The sequence below is a fragment of the Piliocolobus tephrosceles genome, chromosome 14 (genome assembly GCF_002776525.5).
Source record: "Piliocolobus tephrosceles isolate RC106 chromosome 14, ASM277652v3, whole genome shotgun sequence".
Taxonomy (NCBI): Eukaryota; Metazoa; Chordata; class Mammalia; order Primates; family Cercopithecidae; genus Piliocolobus; species Piliocolobus tephrosceles.
This window is the reverse complement of record NC_045447.1, coordinates 17,521,370-17,537,861: the sequence shown is the minus strand read 5'-3', so window position 1 is coordinate 17,537,861 and position 16,492 is coordinate 17,521,370. Positions and strand designations below refer to the sequence as shown.

General features: G+C 41.9%; 1 protein-coding gene across 1 annotated transcript in view; it reads right to left on the bottom strand.

Moving 5' to 3' along the window:
• STOM (stomatin) overlaps positions 1-4,305 on the bottom strand; it is a 32,527-nt gene extending 28,222 nt beyond the window's left edge. The window contains exon 1 of the mRNA XM_023223678.1: positions 4,133-4,305. Coding sequence (XP_023079446.1) covers positions 4,133-4,193 — 61 coding nt within the window. The 5' untranslated portion in view covers positions 4,194-4,305. The remainder of the gene's footprint in view (positions 1-4,132) is intronic.
• Positions 4,306-16,492: the final 12,187 nt, after the last annotated feature.

The window sequence follows — 16,492 nt, the reverse complement described above, 5'->3', positions numbered from 1 at the left end:
TAACTTCTCTTTCCATGCTTTAATTAATAAAAGGAGATTTCTTATTAAGGACAATATATTATCTTAGCAATTATAATCCTTTTATTGATAATATACATCCAGACAAATAGTCTATCTGTAATAATATATAATAAACATAATGGCTGTGCCCTAAAATCAACAGCTTGGGCCGGGCACGGTGGCTCACACCTGTAATCCCAGCACTTTGGGAGGCCGAGGCAGGCGGATCATGAGGTCAGGAGATCAAGACCATCCTGGCTAACACGGTGAAACCCCGTCTTTACTAAAAAATACAAAAAGCTAGCCGGGCGAGGTGGCAGGCGCCTGTAGTCCCAGCTACTCGGGAGGCTGAGTCAGGAGAATGGCGTAAACCTGGGAGGCGGAGCTTGCAGTGAGCCGAGATCACTGCCCGGGGGTCCGGGGGAGGGGGGAGGGACGGGGGGGGGGACGGGGGGACCCCCCCCCCCAAAAAAAAAAAAAAAAAAAATCAACAGCTTGGGTTATAACAAACTTAATAAAATCAATGGTAAACAGAAAAAGTGCTCCACCAACATAAGGTTAAGGCAAACACTTAATGTTATTTACTCCATGGGGATTTTTATCTTCCTGCCTGCTTCCTTTTTCTTTCAACAAATGTTTTTGTATACCTACTATATACTTGATACTGGGCTACTACAGTGAAGAAGGACACAATCTCTTTCAAAAGTGTGGTCTAGGCCGGGCGCGGTGGCTCAAGCCTGTAATCCCAGCACTTTGGGAGGCCGAGACGGGCGGATCACGAGGTCAGGAGATCGAGACCATCCTGGCTAACACTGTGAAACCCCGTCTCTACTAAAAAAATACAAAAAACTAGCCGGGCGAGGTGGTGGGCGCCTGTAGTCCCAGCTACTCGGGAGGCTGAGGCAGGAGAATGGCGTAAACCTGGGAGGCGGAGCTTGCAGTGAGCTGAGATCCGGCCACTGCACTCCAGCCTGGGGAACAGAGCGAGACTCCGTCTCAAAAAAAAAAAAAAAAAAAAAAACCAAAAGTGTGGTCTAAAGGCCAGGCGTGGTACCTCATGCCTGTTGTCCCAGCACTTTGGGAGGCTAAAGTGGGATCGCTTGAGTCCAGGAGTTTTGAGACCAGCCTGGGCAACAGAGTAAGACCCCGTCTTTACAAAAAATTAAAAAATTAGCTGGGTGTGGTGGTGCACACCTGTAGTCCCAGCTACTGGAGGGGCTGAGGGGGGAGGATCACTTGAGGCTGCAGTGAGCTATGACTGCACCATTGCACTCCAGCCTGGGCGACAGAGCAAGACCTTGTCTCAAAAAGAAAAAGTGTGTTTAGTTATAGGAGGGGAGGGGAAGATGAGTCAAACTGATAAACATATTATATAATAAACATTATGATAGAGATATGCACAGGATACCAGACAGACGCAGAGAAAGGGTATTCACTTTTTTGTACATACAATAGTTTTCAGGAAATTGCTTTTCCGTGCCTTCTTAAAAAAACTGATTTTGAATCCCATCTGTATCACTTTATCAACATCTTTAATTTTTTTTTTTCTCAAAGCTGACTAGGAATCAGTGACTGTCTTTTACCATGTAAAATTTATACCATCAAGTGGCACCAAAAATCTATTTAATCATAAATAAATATGCTCGTTTTGAAGACTTGGTCTTCCATAAGTTAATATATGACCACTGACAGAATAACTCAGATTAATTATTGAAGAAGTTACAAAGTTCTCTTCGATCTGATTGGCTATAACAACTGAAATAAACAATTAGTCTCGTGATTCTTCTTATTTTCAGACATTCTCCCAAAGGGTTTTATTTGGTTGCCATGGCTCTTAATTACAACGATACATTCTTTGCAATTCACTTGCATTATTTCATTACAAAGTGAATGCACTGCCTTTAAGAAAAACTAATTTTGCCCTAGGTCTGGTCCTATTTACCTACCTAGGACTAATTCTCAGCAAAGACAAACAGGCAGAGTTTAGGCTTTTATAATTCCACTGCTTCCTTCACAAGCAGACCTCTGGAAGTCATCACTGAAGCTGTGTTCCTCCAGGCTTTTTTTGTTTATTGTCTCTCAACTTCAGTAAAGTACTAAAGTTAGACAAGGTTCTACATTTTGGTATCCATCTCTGGGATAGGGAAAATGGTTCAGAAAACCAGATAGCCGGGGTTTGAAACCAGGCTGAAAATTTTAGAAACTGTGTGATTTTACCACATGAGCCTTAGTATCCTTATTGTGAAATGGTGAATAATGACTTTTTCCTTGTGGAGCTGTTACAGAATGCAATTAAATAATGTTTGTAAAGCACTTAAACTGTGTTTTGGCACAGGGAAAGCATTCAATAACCTCTATTTAATAAATTCCAGCAATAGCTTTGCTAGTAGTGTCAAATTTCTAAGGTTTACATTTAAAAAAAAAAGACTATGCAAAATTTTATTTGTATGTCTAATTTTTGAGAGGAAGCAGTGGTTTTCATTAGATCTTGAAAGATTTCTGCCTAAAAAATAGTTAAGTGTAGAACCAAGAAAAAAAACTGGAAGTTAAAAACTCATCTGTGACCACTCATCTGTAAATAAACATTAAGTACAAAGATCATGTTGATTCCCAAAGAACTCCAAGCAGATTTCCCACTGCAGTTTCCCACCAGGAGGTCCGGATATTGAGGAATGCATCCTAATACCCACTTTCTTATCTAGGAAAAGACAACTATCAAAAAGACAGTTACCGCCCATTATTTTCCTATTCAGGTTTTAGAATCAGTCAAATCTAGATTTAAATACAAGCTATGTGACTTTAAGTAATTTAACTTCTTTGACTATCAGTTTCATCAAGTATAATACAGGGATTAGAATACCTACCACATCATCTGTTGTGAAGATTCAATAAAATAATATATACATAAAATATGTGGCACTGGGGGGTCTTGGTGGCTCACGCCTGCAATCCCAGCACTTTGGGAGGCTGAGGCGTGTGGATCATTTGAAGTCAGGAGTTTCAGACCAGCCTGACCAACATGATGAAACCCATCAACTCCTCCCTATTACACTCTCCATTTGGGAAGATAATCCTGCAACATTCTTAGTAGAGAAAAAGTGAGGAATAAAGATTTCTATAATTCCTTTGATGCTCCTGGGAAGGAATTGAACACATGGATTCCTGGACAAGAGAAATGGAACTTACAGGTAAGATGCCAGGATAAAGCTGGCTTTACGAATAATCAGAATAGATGACTCCAATGTAGTGTTCTTTGCGGGGTCCTGGAAAGGACCACCCAGCCCTCTAAATTGCTTTCACTGCCACCCTGCCTGAAATTTCATCTTTAGAAACACTGGATCACTAAGAGTTCCTCAGTGAATACTCCTGAGAGGTCCACCACCTCTCTTTATTAGAATCCCCTCTCCAGAGTACCAGTTTCTCCACAGGGGAAGGAGACTGAGCCACTCGCAACTTCTGCCTTGAAGACTGGGGAGGGAGGGGGGGGGTGAGGGTGGGAGAACTCAGGGTTCCTGGCGAGGAACAGAAGCCGGGAAGGAGAGTTCTTCAAAACGCAGAGGAAAGCGGAGGGGGAAAAATGGGGCAGAAAGTGGAGCTAGAAAGAGAGGTGAGAAGAAAGTCAGAGAGACTTCTTCCTTCTGCAAATCGGTCTAAGTTTCGGGAGGTGGGGTTGGGGGAGGAAGGCGTTCACCCTGGGGCCGGGCCAGGGCTGGGTGGGGAGGTGGCCTTCGAGAGGGTGAGTCGGGAAAGAAGGGGAGTAGGCAAAGGGTGAGATGTGGGGGTCCCGGTCTCCGCCTTACTGGCTGCCAGTTCCCTCTGCGTTTCCTCGTCCGCGTGCGTGACACGAGATAGTGCAGCGCTGGCATGGGGCCTGGCATCTGGCGGCCGCGAGATAACTCGAGCCCGCGCGATGGGAAACGTGCCGCTGGCACCCCGCCACCCCTCCATCGTGACTCCAGTCTGCCAAACAGGGTTCGTGATGCTCAGTTTACTAGGGAGGAGCCGCGGCTTTGAGTTCTCGCCCAGCCCGAAGCAGCCGAGACTGGCCAGGAGCCCGGCTGTCAGACCACGCAGCGCACCCTGCGGGCGGGGGCTTGGTCCACGGGGGAGGGTCAGGGGACGCGGGGCTCACCCTTGAAGGAGTCGGGGAGCCGCTGGGCTTCGGAGTCCGCTGTGTGCCGCTTCTCGGCCATGCTGCCCGAGACACAGTGGCACTTCTCCGTCCTCGTCTCCAAACCCGGAGCCGCCGGGAATAACCTGAGGAGCCAGGGCCACAAGACCCAGATTGCTGCCCCGCCCCCAATCGAGGTCCCGCCCCCGCGAGACTTGGCCAATCAAAGCCCAGGATCGAGGAGGACACACCTCCGACTCCCCGCCCTCCGGTCCCTCTACAGCGCTGCAGCTTTGCAGTCACTTCCCGCTGGGTCTGTGGGCTGAGGGGCGTGGCCTGAGGGGCGAGAGCCCCCGAGGCTGTGAGTACAAGGCCGGGCCCCTGCACCGGAAGGGAGGCCGGAAGCCACGGGACGTGGAGCGAAGGGTGAGGATAGTGGGGAGGTGGCTGCAGAGGATGACCCGAGGAAAAAGTGCGAGTGAGGAAAAGCCCTGCTGGGCAGAGGTACCGGACCAAGGCGCCTCCTATGGGCTGAGGAGTTAGAGGGAAGAAAATGACGCCCTGTCATGAAGGCGTGAGGTCCGAGTGAGCGGAGAAGACTGAGGGGCACCGAAGTGGCGGAAGTGAGGGCGCTGAGGTCAGCCTGAGCTGAGAGGGCCAGCAGATCAACCCCCAACCGAAGTGAACTAACTCGAGTGAGGAGTGTTAAGAAAATCAAAATGTATACATTTGGAAAAGGAGAGGCGGCCGGGTGCGGTGGCTCACGCCTGTAATCCCAGCACTTTGGAAGGCCGAGGCGGGTAGATCACCTGAGGTCAGGAGTTCAAGACCAGCCTGGCCAACATGGCGAAACCCCGTCTCTTCTAAAAATACGAAAATTAGCCGGGCGTGTGGCGCGCGCCTGTAATCCCAGCTACTCGGGAGGCTGAGGCAGTTGAATCACTTGAACCCGGGAGGCGGAAGTTGCAGTGAGCCGAGATGGCGCCACTGTACTCCAGCCTGGGCGACCGAGAGAGACTCCGTCTCAAAAACACACAGCAAAACAAAAAACAGGAGAGACTTTATTTCTTGTAAGGACTTACAGCCTACAAGGTGGCCATTCATCAGGCTGGGGAATGGCCAGGACCACAGACAGGCACTTCGTCGGAGGAAGGGTTGGAGTAGCAGCTTTATGCTGAATAGCTTGGGTAAATATGCATATTCAGCAGGTGACAGGAGGAGCTATGAATATTCATGAGGGTGGTCCTGCCGCATGCCTATCAAGCAAACATGCATGTAACATACAACCCATGTTCACTTTGGAGTGAAGAGTTACCATTTAAATGTTAAATGCCTGGGCTGCATGGTGACCTCCCCATCTCTACAAAAAGTAAAAAATAACCAGGTGGGGTGGTGTGTGCTTGGGGTGCCAACTAGTCAGGAGGCTGGGGCCGGAGGATCACTTGAGCCCAAGAGATGGAGGCTGCACTGATGTATGATCAGATCACTGCACTCCAGCCTGATAGACTGTAAAAAATAATAATAATACATGTGTTACAATTAGACCCCATGCGTCAAAAGGTCTTTTCAGGACAGGAAAGTGCAAGTATGCAGTCTGTGTAAACTAGCCAGAGCCAGTCCATGGTCGGTGGTCTTCCTATTAGGAGAAAGTTACTGAAATAAGCCTTTTGTCCCATTAAAGCTGTAGTGATGGCTGGTGGAATAGGGGTTCCATTAGTCCGCATCTGGTGGAGCTGCAAATTGTTTTAATATTGCTTATCTCGAGGCCAGTGCTTGTCAAGCTGCTAGAGTAAGAGAAAAACCTTGTGGCAGTTAGAACACAGTTTATTCTCTAAGTGAAGGGATGTATGCCTTAACCTTTACCTGGCATGACCTTAGGTATAATTTGAATATAATTTGGTATCTTATTGTCACAAAGAGTCTGTTCTGTCAGTCTTATGATCTGTGTTTTCACGTTAATGTTGGTCAGCTGTTGTGTCTAAACTCCAATAGGATGAAGGTATAATGAGGCGTGTCTAACCTTCTGTCCTGTCATTGTCTGGGAACTCAGTTTTAAAGTTTTCTGGAGTCCCCTTGGCCGCAAGGGAGTCCATTCAGTTGGTGGGGTCATTTATTCAAACAAAATCTTCTTGGAGCATCTTCCATGTGGCAGGGGGTATGCTAAGGGCCTCGTGGAGTTTGCCTTATACTCTAGTGGGGAGATGGGCAACAAACAAGTAATTGAATCATTACACATGGTGAAGGGAGCTGTGAAAGGAATGGAATATTCGGAGAACAGCAAAGGTTAGGACAGGGGAACACCTCTGTAAGGAAGGGGCTTTGAGATGTCGCCTGAGAAATGAGAAGGAGCCAGCCTGGGGAAGGGGAATAAGCGGTGCATGAGGTGGGAAAGGATATCCCAGGTAGAGGGAAAAGCATGTGCAAGGGCATTCCCAACCTCAAGCCTTCTCTCCGGTTGTGGCTGAAGACCTCACATTTGGAAAGTGGGCTGTGTTTGCATTAGACTCGTTCTATCGCACAATGTTCAAAGTATGTTAATGTACACAAGGTGCACTTATAAAAATATTCGATTTTGAAATAAGTACAGATTCACAGGAAGTTGCAACAACAGTACAGAGAGGTCACATGTCCCCTCTACCCAGTTTCCCCCAATAGTTACATCTTACTTAACTAGAGTATCAAAACCAGGAAATTGACAGTGGCACAAAATGTATTTATAGTTCTGTGCCATTTTAACATGTGTAGATTGATATAACCACAGTAATTGATACAGAACTATTCCATTACCACAAAGATCTCCCTCAGGAGGATCACTTTTTTCTTCTTTTTTAATGTGCTCAATATTTGGCGGTGTACTACCCAACACCTTGTGGTGCTTAGGTCATATGAAATGGTAGACTTTCTCTCTGATTTTATAGCTTTGGAGCTTTGTAACTATCCGGGTGGAAACTGGAGCAGACACAACAGGTGTTAAGAGAGGCATTAAGATGATCTTTGCTTCCAGGAACAGCCTCCAGTGTGTGATCAAAACCTGACTCAGAGCTCGCAGTTGACTTCTAGTCAAATACTGGCCAAGAACTGTTTGTATTCCTGGGATGGAGTGCAGCTTGTGCAGTCACTTTGTTAGCCTTCTGCAGAAGATAAGGAGGGGAGTACAGTAATTTAATGATCCCTTCTCTCTAAATCATCCTTGAGAAAGTCCATAGCTTCATTTTTTCCATTCTGTAATGAATAAACCCACGAGACATGAACTTCCCATTTATCCTGTCATTCCCAGGAAAGAGGAACAAATGCCCAAGAAGCTAATTAAACCCTTCAGTAGAGGAGGCCTTGATTACAAATTGCATATTGTGAAAAAGAATTTAGGTTTTGGTTTTGTTGGAAAGGAAAATGGTATTTCAGAATGAATTTAATGTCTGTACCCCTATCAGTTACCTAACCCCAAGTCTCAAGACAATCTCAACAGCGTAGTGTCCCTTCTGGAGAATTAGAAGTGTCTCCCTTTGGGGCAAAGACTTTGGTAAACACTTTTTGGCTCTGGTTTGAGATTGCATCAGTTCTAAAACTAATTCCTGGCCCTAAACTAAGAACAAGCTTTGACTTGATTTTTAAACTGCTTTTAGAATAGAGTTTCCAATTTTTTATGTAAATATGCTTACTTTCACTTGCCCATGAAACTGGTGTATTCTGGCTTTCTCGTGCATATTATGTTATAAATGTATCGATTAAAGGTACTTTTAAAATCAATTTCTTACTGTTAAGATTAGAAAAAAATAAATATTAGCACATCCCTTTCTCCTTTTGGAGGATTTTTAATCTTAAATTTTCTCCCAGTAATGATTAGAAGTTAGAATGATTTTTTTTTTTTAAAGAACATTATGGCCAGGCACAGGGGCTCGCACCTGTAATCCCAGAACTTTGGGAGGCCGAGGTAGGTAGATCACTTGAGGTCAGGAGTTTGAGACCAGCCTGGGCAACATGGTAAAACCCTATCTCTACTAAAAATACAAAAAATTAGCCGAGCATGGTGGTGCATGCTTGTAATCCCAGCTACTTGGGAGGCTGAGGCAGGAGAATCGCTTGAACCCGGGAGTCGAGGTTGCAGTAAGCAGAGATCATGCCACTGCACTCCAGCTTAGGCAACATAGTGAGACGCCATCTCAAAAAATACAATAAAATAAATAAGTAACATTATGCTTTTAAAATGGAGACATATAAAATTGTGAGTACTCTGAAGAGAGAATTACTTATCACCTCTAACAAAACTGCGATTACAATTTTAGTGAATTTTTCCTCTAGTTGTTATTTAAAGGATACTTATATATAGTTTGAAAATCAGAGTAGGAGTTCCATATTTCCTTTATGTTTTATTTTGCTGTTATTTGCCTAGCATATTCAGGGTACCAAATTAAGTATTGATTGATGGTAATAGTGATAACATTAAGACGTGGAGATCGGGTTAAAGACAGATATGCACCATGAATCCATAATTAAATAAGTCAGAAGGAAATTTAATTAGCCTTTTTCCTGTGTCCATAGCAGTGCTTTAATAAGAACAACAGAAAAGTCTTTTTTTTTTTCCTTTAAATTGCTAATCCAGGATGTTCTCGATGTTTTTATGGAAGTCAGCTAACTAAATACCTTGAGAGAATAGCAATACCATCAAATTATATCTGTCTGTGACATTTTCTCTAGGATGGGGCTAACAAATTTGATCTTTTTTTTTAATATGTATTAACTCACACTTATTGGATTACAACAAGGTTTTTGTCTTCTTAGCTCTTCTCTTTTTCAGGAAATTACTCCAGGATTTGAATCATCACAAGAGATTAACCAGAGGATTTTATACACTTGGGCTGTGGCAGCAGACTAATTACACCACAGCACTAGGTAAGATACCGGGAGTCTGGATCCTAAGGATTTATGAAAATAAAAAGCATTTCTATAATATTAGTGCTATTTATTGGAGTTATCTATGAAAAGAATCTTATTAATCTGCTTTTGTATTAGTTGACTTAGCAATATTTATTGCATACCAACTATGTGCCAGGCATTGTTCTAGGTGTTTGGACCACATCAGTGACCAAAAAAGACCAAAATTCCTGTCCTCATGGATCTTACATTCTATTATTCCTTTCCACTTGCATTAGCTTCCTAGGGTTTCCATAACAAAATACAACAGACTGGGTAGCTTAAACAACTGGAATTAATTTTTTTTTTTATAGTTCTAGAGGCTAGAAGTCCAAGATCAAGATGTTAGCATGGTTGGTTTCTCCTAAGGACCATGAAGGAAGGATCTGTTCCAGGCCTCTGTCTTTGACTTGTAGATAAATGTCTTCTTCCTGTGTCTTCACATTGTTTTTCGTTTGTGTGTTTGTGTCCAAATTTCCTCTTCTTAGAAGGGCACCAGTCATATTCAATTAGAGTCCATCCAATGACTTCATTTTAACTTAATCACCTCTTTAAAGATCCTGTATCCCAAGACAGTCATGTGCTGAGATATATGGGGTTAGGACTTCAACAGGTGAATTTTGGGGGAACACAGCCCATAATACCACGTATGACTGCTATGTATCCACGTCTTTGTATTGTCTGTTTTTTCCTATCCACATCCCTGAGATATCCAAAGCCATTTATGTTTACTTGCAAAATGTGTCCAGTGGCTTGTAATTATGAGTGATTACTTTTCTAGGTATGACTTATTATTTTGAAAGTTTTACTTTTTAATTGACGTATAATAGAGGTATACATTTTTGGGGCACATGTGATAACTGAATACATTCATATAATTTGTAAAGGTCAAATCAGTGTAATTGAGATGTCTATCACCTTATTTGTTTTTTATTTATGTTAGAAACATTTGAATTATTCTCTTTTAGCTATTTTGAAATATACAAGACATAATATATTTTTAAGCTATACTAGAAAGTTCTTTTTTTTTTTTTTTTTTGTGGAAATTTTTTTTTTTTGCCCCGCTGGAGGGGAGTGGTGGGATCTCGGCCCACTGCAAGCTCTGCCTCCTAGGTTCACACCATTCTCCTGCCTCAGCCTCCCAAGTAGCTGGCACTACAGGTGCCCACCACCACGCCTGGCTAATTTTTTGTGTTTTTAATAGAGCTAGGGTTTCACCGCATGAGCCAGGTTGGTCTCGATCTCCTGACCTAGTGATCCACCCGCCTCGGCCTCCCAAAGTGCTGGGATTACAAGTGTGAGCCACTGCACCCGGCCCTTGAAAGTTCTTGGTTAGGAAGGATTATTCTACTTGGAATGATGCTCCATCTAGTGTTCACCATATTCGACTACTTTTGTTAAAGTTTTAAAAATGAATAAGGGGAAACTATATTGAAGAAGGGGTCCTCTACCTTTTTTTTTTTTTTTTTTTTTTGAGACGGAGTCTTGCTGTGTCCCCCAGGCTGGAGTGAGTGGCGCGATCTTGGCTCACTGCAAGCTCTGCCTCCCAGGTTCCCGCCATTCTCCTGCCTCAGCCTCCCGAGTAGCTGGGACTACAGGCGCCGCCACCACGCCCCGCTAATTTTTGTATTTTTAGTAGAGACGGGGTTTCACCATGTTAGCCAGGATGGTCTCAGTCTCCCGACCTTGTGATCCACCCTCCTCGGCCTCCCAAAGTGCTGGGATTACAGGTGTGAGCTACCACGTCCCACCAGGGGGTCCTCTGTTACTCACAGATCACTATGGATTCATAGAAAAAAAAAAAAAAAGATTGTTTCAAATACCATATGTGGGAGGAAAGAGCGGTCTATATAAGACATTACTTTTAATAACTCAAGAAATATCATTACCATCATTTACTGTCACCACCAGTTATGATATACTTTTATCCCATGAGGAAACTGAGACTGAGTTTAGTCATTTACCCAGAATTTCACAGATCTTAGTCAGGTACAAGTCAGTGATGGATATATTGTTTGCCCTACATACACTGTGTAATTCCTGAATTTGAACTCTTAATCATTCAGAATAAATAAAGAGAGACAAAAAGACACAAACTTGTCCTGATGCACTTTTTAGATATGAAGCTGCTCGAAGAGCTTAACAGTGGGAGTGGAATGAACATACTGGACTCATCAAAATGTCATATAATAGACAATCTAAATAGGCTTATATATGTTAAATAATTGAATTAATAATAATGATAATTTCTAGAACAGAAACCACCAAACCCAGATGGGCTCATTGGCAAATCCTGTCAAATATTTAAGAAAAATATTGTACCAATGCTCTATAATCTTTCAGAAGGTAGAAGCAGAGGAAACACATCCTAACTCATTTTATGAGGCCATAATTACTCTTAATACCTAATACCAAAATCAGACAGAGACGTTAGAAAAAAAGAAGACTACAGACAAATATGTCTCATGAATATAGATGCAAAAGTCCTCAACAAAATATTAGCAAATCCAATCCAATGATGTATAAAAATAATTATGCATTATGACCAAGTGCACTTTATTCTAATAATGCAAATCTGGTTCACCATTTGAAAATCAGTTAATGTAGTCTGTCATATCACCAGACTAAAGAAGAAAAATCACATGATCATATCAATAGATGCAGAAAAAGCATCTGACAAAAACTAGTTCTCATTCGTGATCAGAACTCTCTGCAAATTAGTAATAGAGGGGAACTTACTCAACTTGATAAAGAACATATGCAAAAATCTTTCAGCTAACATTGTACTTAATGGTAAGAAATTGAAGCTTTCCCACTAAGATCAGGAGCAAGGCAAGGACGTCTCCTTTGACCAACCCTTTTCAACATCATATTTATTTGAAGTCCTAGCTAATGCAATAAGACAAGAAAAAGAAGTAAAAAGTATACAGATTGGGAAGAAGAAAATAGAACTGCCTTTGTTTGCAGATGACATGATTGTCTATGTAGAAAATCTGAAAGAATTGACCAAAAAAAAAAAAGAAAAACCCTCCTGGAGCTAATAAGCAATTATAACAAGGTGGCAAAAATAGGTTGATATACAAAAGTTAACTGCTTTCCTGTATGCCAGCAACAAACAAATGGGATTTGAAATTAAAAATGAAATTCCATTTGCAATAGTATCCCCAAGTTAAATACTTAGGCATAAAACTAACAAAAATATTTAAGACCTTTATGAGGGAAGTTATAAAACTCTGATGAAGAAATAAAAAGCAAAATAAAAGGAGAGAGATTCCATGTTTATGGATAGGAAGACTCAATATTATCAAGACATCACTTCTTCCCAACTTGACATGTAGATCCAAGGCAGACCCAATCAAAATCCCAGAAAATAGTTTCCTGGATATCAACAGATTTTTAAGTTTATAAGGATAGGCAAAAGACCCAATATAGCAAACATAATATTGAAGAAGCACAAAGTTGGAGGACTGTCACTACCCAACTTCAAGACTTACTAGAAAGCTACAGTAATAAGGACAGCATAAAAGAATAGAAAAATAGATCAATGGAACAGAATAGAGAGCACAGGTATAGACCCATACAACTGATTTTTTATAAAGGAGCAAAGGGAATACAATGGAGAAGAGGTAAGTTTTCAACAAATGGTGCTGAACAAGGGGTGTTCACATGCAAAAAGATGAATCTAGACACAGATCTTAAGCTCTTCACAAAATCAGCTCAAAATGGATTTTAGACTGAAATGTAAAATGCTAAACTATGAAACTCCTAGAAGAAAATCTAGATGACCTTGGGTTTGAGGTGAATATTTTAGATCTAACACCAAAGGCATACTCCATGAAAGAAATAATTGATTAGCTGTGGGGAAAAGAAAGAGAGATCAGACTGTTACTGTGTCTATACAGAAAGAAGTAGACATAAGAGACTCCATTTTGTTCTGTATTCGAGATGCTGTTAATCTGTGACCCCACCCCCAACCTTGTCCTTGCAAGAGACATGTGCTGTGGTGACTCAAGGTTTAATGGATTTTGGGCTGTGCAGGGTGTGCTTTGTTAAACAAGTGCCTGAAGGCAGTATGCTTGTGAAAAGTCATCACCATTCTCAATCTCAAGTACCCAGGGACACATACACTGCCAAAGGTCGCAGGGACCTCCGCCTAGGAAAGCTAGGTATTGTCAAGGTTTTTCCCCATGTGATAGTCTGAAATATGACCTCGTGGGAAGGGAAAGACCTGATCATCCCCCAGGCTGACACCCGTGAAGGGTCTGAACTGAGGAGGACTAGTAAAAGAGGAAAGAAGGCCTCTTGGCAGTTGAGATAGAGAAAAGTATCTGTCTCCTGCCTGTCCCTGGGCAATAGAACATCTCGGTGTAAAACCAAATTGTTTGAGAAAGGAGAAAACCACCTTAGGGCTGAAGGTGGGACGTGCTAGCAGTGCTGCTCTTTTTGCACTAAAAAGGTTTATGGAGATGTTTGCATATGCATATCAAGGCACAGCACTTTTCCATGAACTTATTCAAGTCACAGAGATCTTTATTCATATGTCTTACTGCTGACCTTCTCCCTACGATGATCCTATTATCCTACCACTTCTCTTTTTCTAAGATGGTAAAGATAATGATCAATAAATGATGAGGGATCTCAGAGACCGGTGTGGGTCCTCTGTATGCTGAGCACCAGTCCCCTGGGCCCATTTGTTCTTTCTCCATGCTTTGTCTCTGTGTCTCATGTCTTTTCTCAAGTCTCTCGTTCCACCTAACGAGAAACGCCCACAGGTGTGGAGGGGCAGGCCACCCCTTCAATAAGCTGTACTTCATTAAATTAAAAACGTTTGCTCTGTGAAAGCACATTCAAGAGAATGAAATGACAAACCACAGACTGGGAGAAAATATTTGCAAAATAGATTTGATAAAGGACTGGTGTCCAAAGTACTCTAAAAACTCACCAAAGAAGACATACAGGTAGCAAGCAAGCATATGAAAAAATTGTCAACATTGTATGCCATCAGCAAATTGCAAATTAAAATAGATACCACTACATACATATTAGAATGGCTCAAATGCAAAACATTAAAAACACCAAATGCTGGTGCAGCAAGAACTCTCATTCACTGCTGGTGGGAATGCATAATGGTAGAGCCGTTACACAGTGCCAATCATAATCTGAAAGACAAAAATCCCAAATGCCATAATCTCAAATGCCTATGAAGTGTTTGGTTGTGTTTTTATGTTTCTCAATCAAACCTCCTTTACAAATGTAAGTAAATGTCTTTAAAAAATTGTTTTTTAATTATCTTTCCAGGATTATGTTGTGATTTTGGTCTATCAGGATTGGGATTTTTGGGATTTTAGACTTTAGGATTTTGATCTTTTGGGATTCAATATTTGATATTACAGCATTTGGAATTGTATCTTTCAGGAGTATGGCCCAAACCCCAGCCACTGTAGAAAACTGTTTGATAATTTCTTAAAAAACTAAACACCCAACCACTGTTGAAAACAGTTTGTCAATTTCTTAAAAAAACTAAACATACTGTTGCCATACAATCCAGTAATCATGTGCCTTGGTATTTACTCAGATAAGTTGAAAAATTATGTCCACATAAAACTTGCATACAGATGTTTATAGCAGCTTTATTCATGGTTGTCAAAAATTGGAAGCAACCAAATTGTCTCTTGGTAGGTGAATGGATAAGTAAACCGTAGTACCTCCAGACAATGGAATATTTTTCAGTGTTAAAAAGAAATAAGCTATCGGCCGGGTGTGGTGGCTTACACCTATAATCCCAGCAGTTTGGGAGGCCGAGGTGGATGGATCACTTGTGCCCAAGAGTTTGACACCACCCTGGCCAACATGGCGAAAGCCTGTCTCTACAAAAAAATACAAAAATTAGCCAAACGTAGTGGCACATGCCTATAGTCCCAGCTGCTTGGGGGACTGAGACAGGAGGATTGCTTGAGCCCGGAAAGGAGAGGCTGCAATGAGCCATATTTGTGCCACTGCGTTCCAGCCTCGGCAACAGAGTGAGACCCTGTCTCTAAAAAAAAAAAAAAGAGAGAGAGAGAAAGAAAAAGAAGCCATCAAGCTATGAAAAAACATAGAGAAACCTTGAATGCACATTGCTAAGTGAAGTGAGCCAATCTGAAATAGCTATATGACTTCAACCATATGACATTCTGGAAAAGACAAAACTATGGAGCCAGTAGAAAGGTCAATGGTTGTGAGAGATTAGAGGGAGGGAGGAAAAAATGTGAAGAATGTAGGGAATTTTTAGGGCAGTGAAACTATTCTATATGGTACTATAGTGGTGAATGAATGTCCTTATATGTTTGTCAAAACCCGTAGAATATATGATACCAAAAATGAACTCTAAAGTGAACTATGGACTTTGGATGATAATAAAATGTCAATATAGGTTATTTGATTGTAACAAAAGTAAGAGGTGTTAATTGTGGAGGGGCTGTGTGTGTGTGTGTGAGAGAGGGAGCAAAGGTCATATAGAAATTCTCTGTACTTTCTGCTCTGTTTCACTGTGAACTTAAAACTGCTCTAAAAAATAAAGTTGACTTTTTAAAAAAGCATGCTATCAGTAAGCCACCCAGACGTCAATCTGTTTCACTCTTGAATGAATTCACATCAGGCATCCTTTTTACATGACTTTAAATTGATTTTTTAAACTAGATTTAGAATATAACACTGATGATCCTGCCAGACAAAAAAGCTTCTTGTAAACATACATGCCATTAGGAAGCAAAAGAAAGGAGGAAGTTAAACAAATAAAAGATACATAATAAATAGCTTCATATTTAATGAGTTGATCCCAGAATGTCATTTGGGACTAGCTGACCATAAAATATCCTCCTACTACCCTTGAAATATTTTTTCTTGGGTCTTCAGACATAATAGCTGTGGAGCTACTGGGTCCAGTTACTGTATCACTGGGTGTTTTACGAGTGCTATTTGTTTGTACACTGTAACTTTATCTATCTATCTATCTATCTATCTATCTATCTATCTATCTATCTATCTATTTATTTATTTATTTATTTGAGTTTTGCTCTTGTTGCCAAGGCTAGAGTGCAATGGCATGATCTCAGCTCACTGCAACCTCTGCCTCCTGGGTTCAAGCAATTCTCCTGCCTCAGCCTTCTGAGTAGCTGGGATTACAGGCGTGCACCACCACAACCAGCTAATTTTGTATTTTTTAATAGAGACAGGGTTTCTCCATGTTGGTTAGGCTGGTCTCGAACTCCCGACCTCAGGTGATCCACCCACTCTGGCCTCCCAAAGTGCTGGGATTACAAGCGTGAGCCACCACGCCCAGCCAACTTTATTTTAAAAACCTATTTTGGCTGGGCGTGGTGGCTCATGCCTGTAATCCCAGCATTGTGGGAGGCCGATGTGGGTGGATCACTTGAGGCGAGGAGTTGGAGACCAGCCTGGCCAACATGGTGAAACCTCATCTCTACTAAA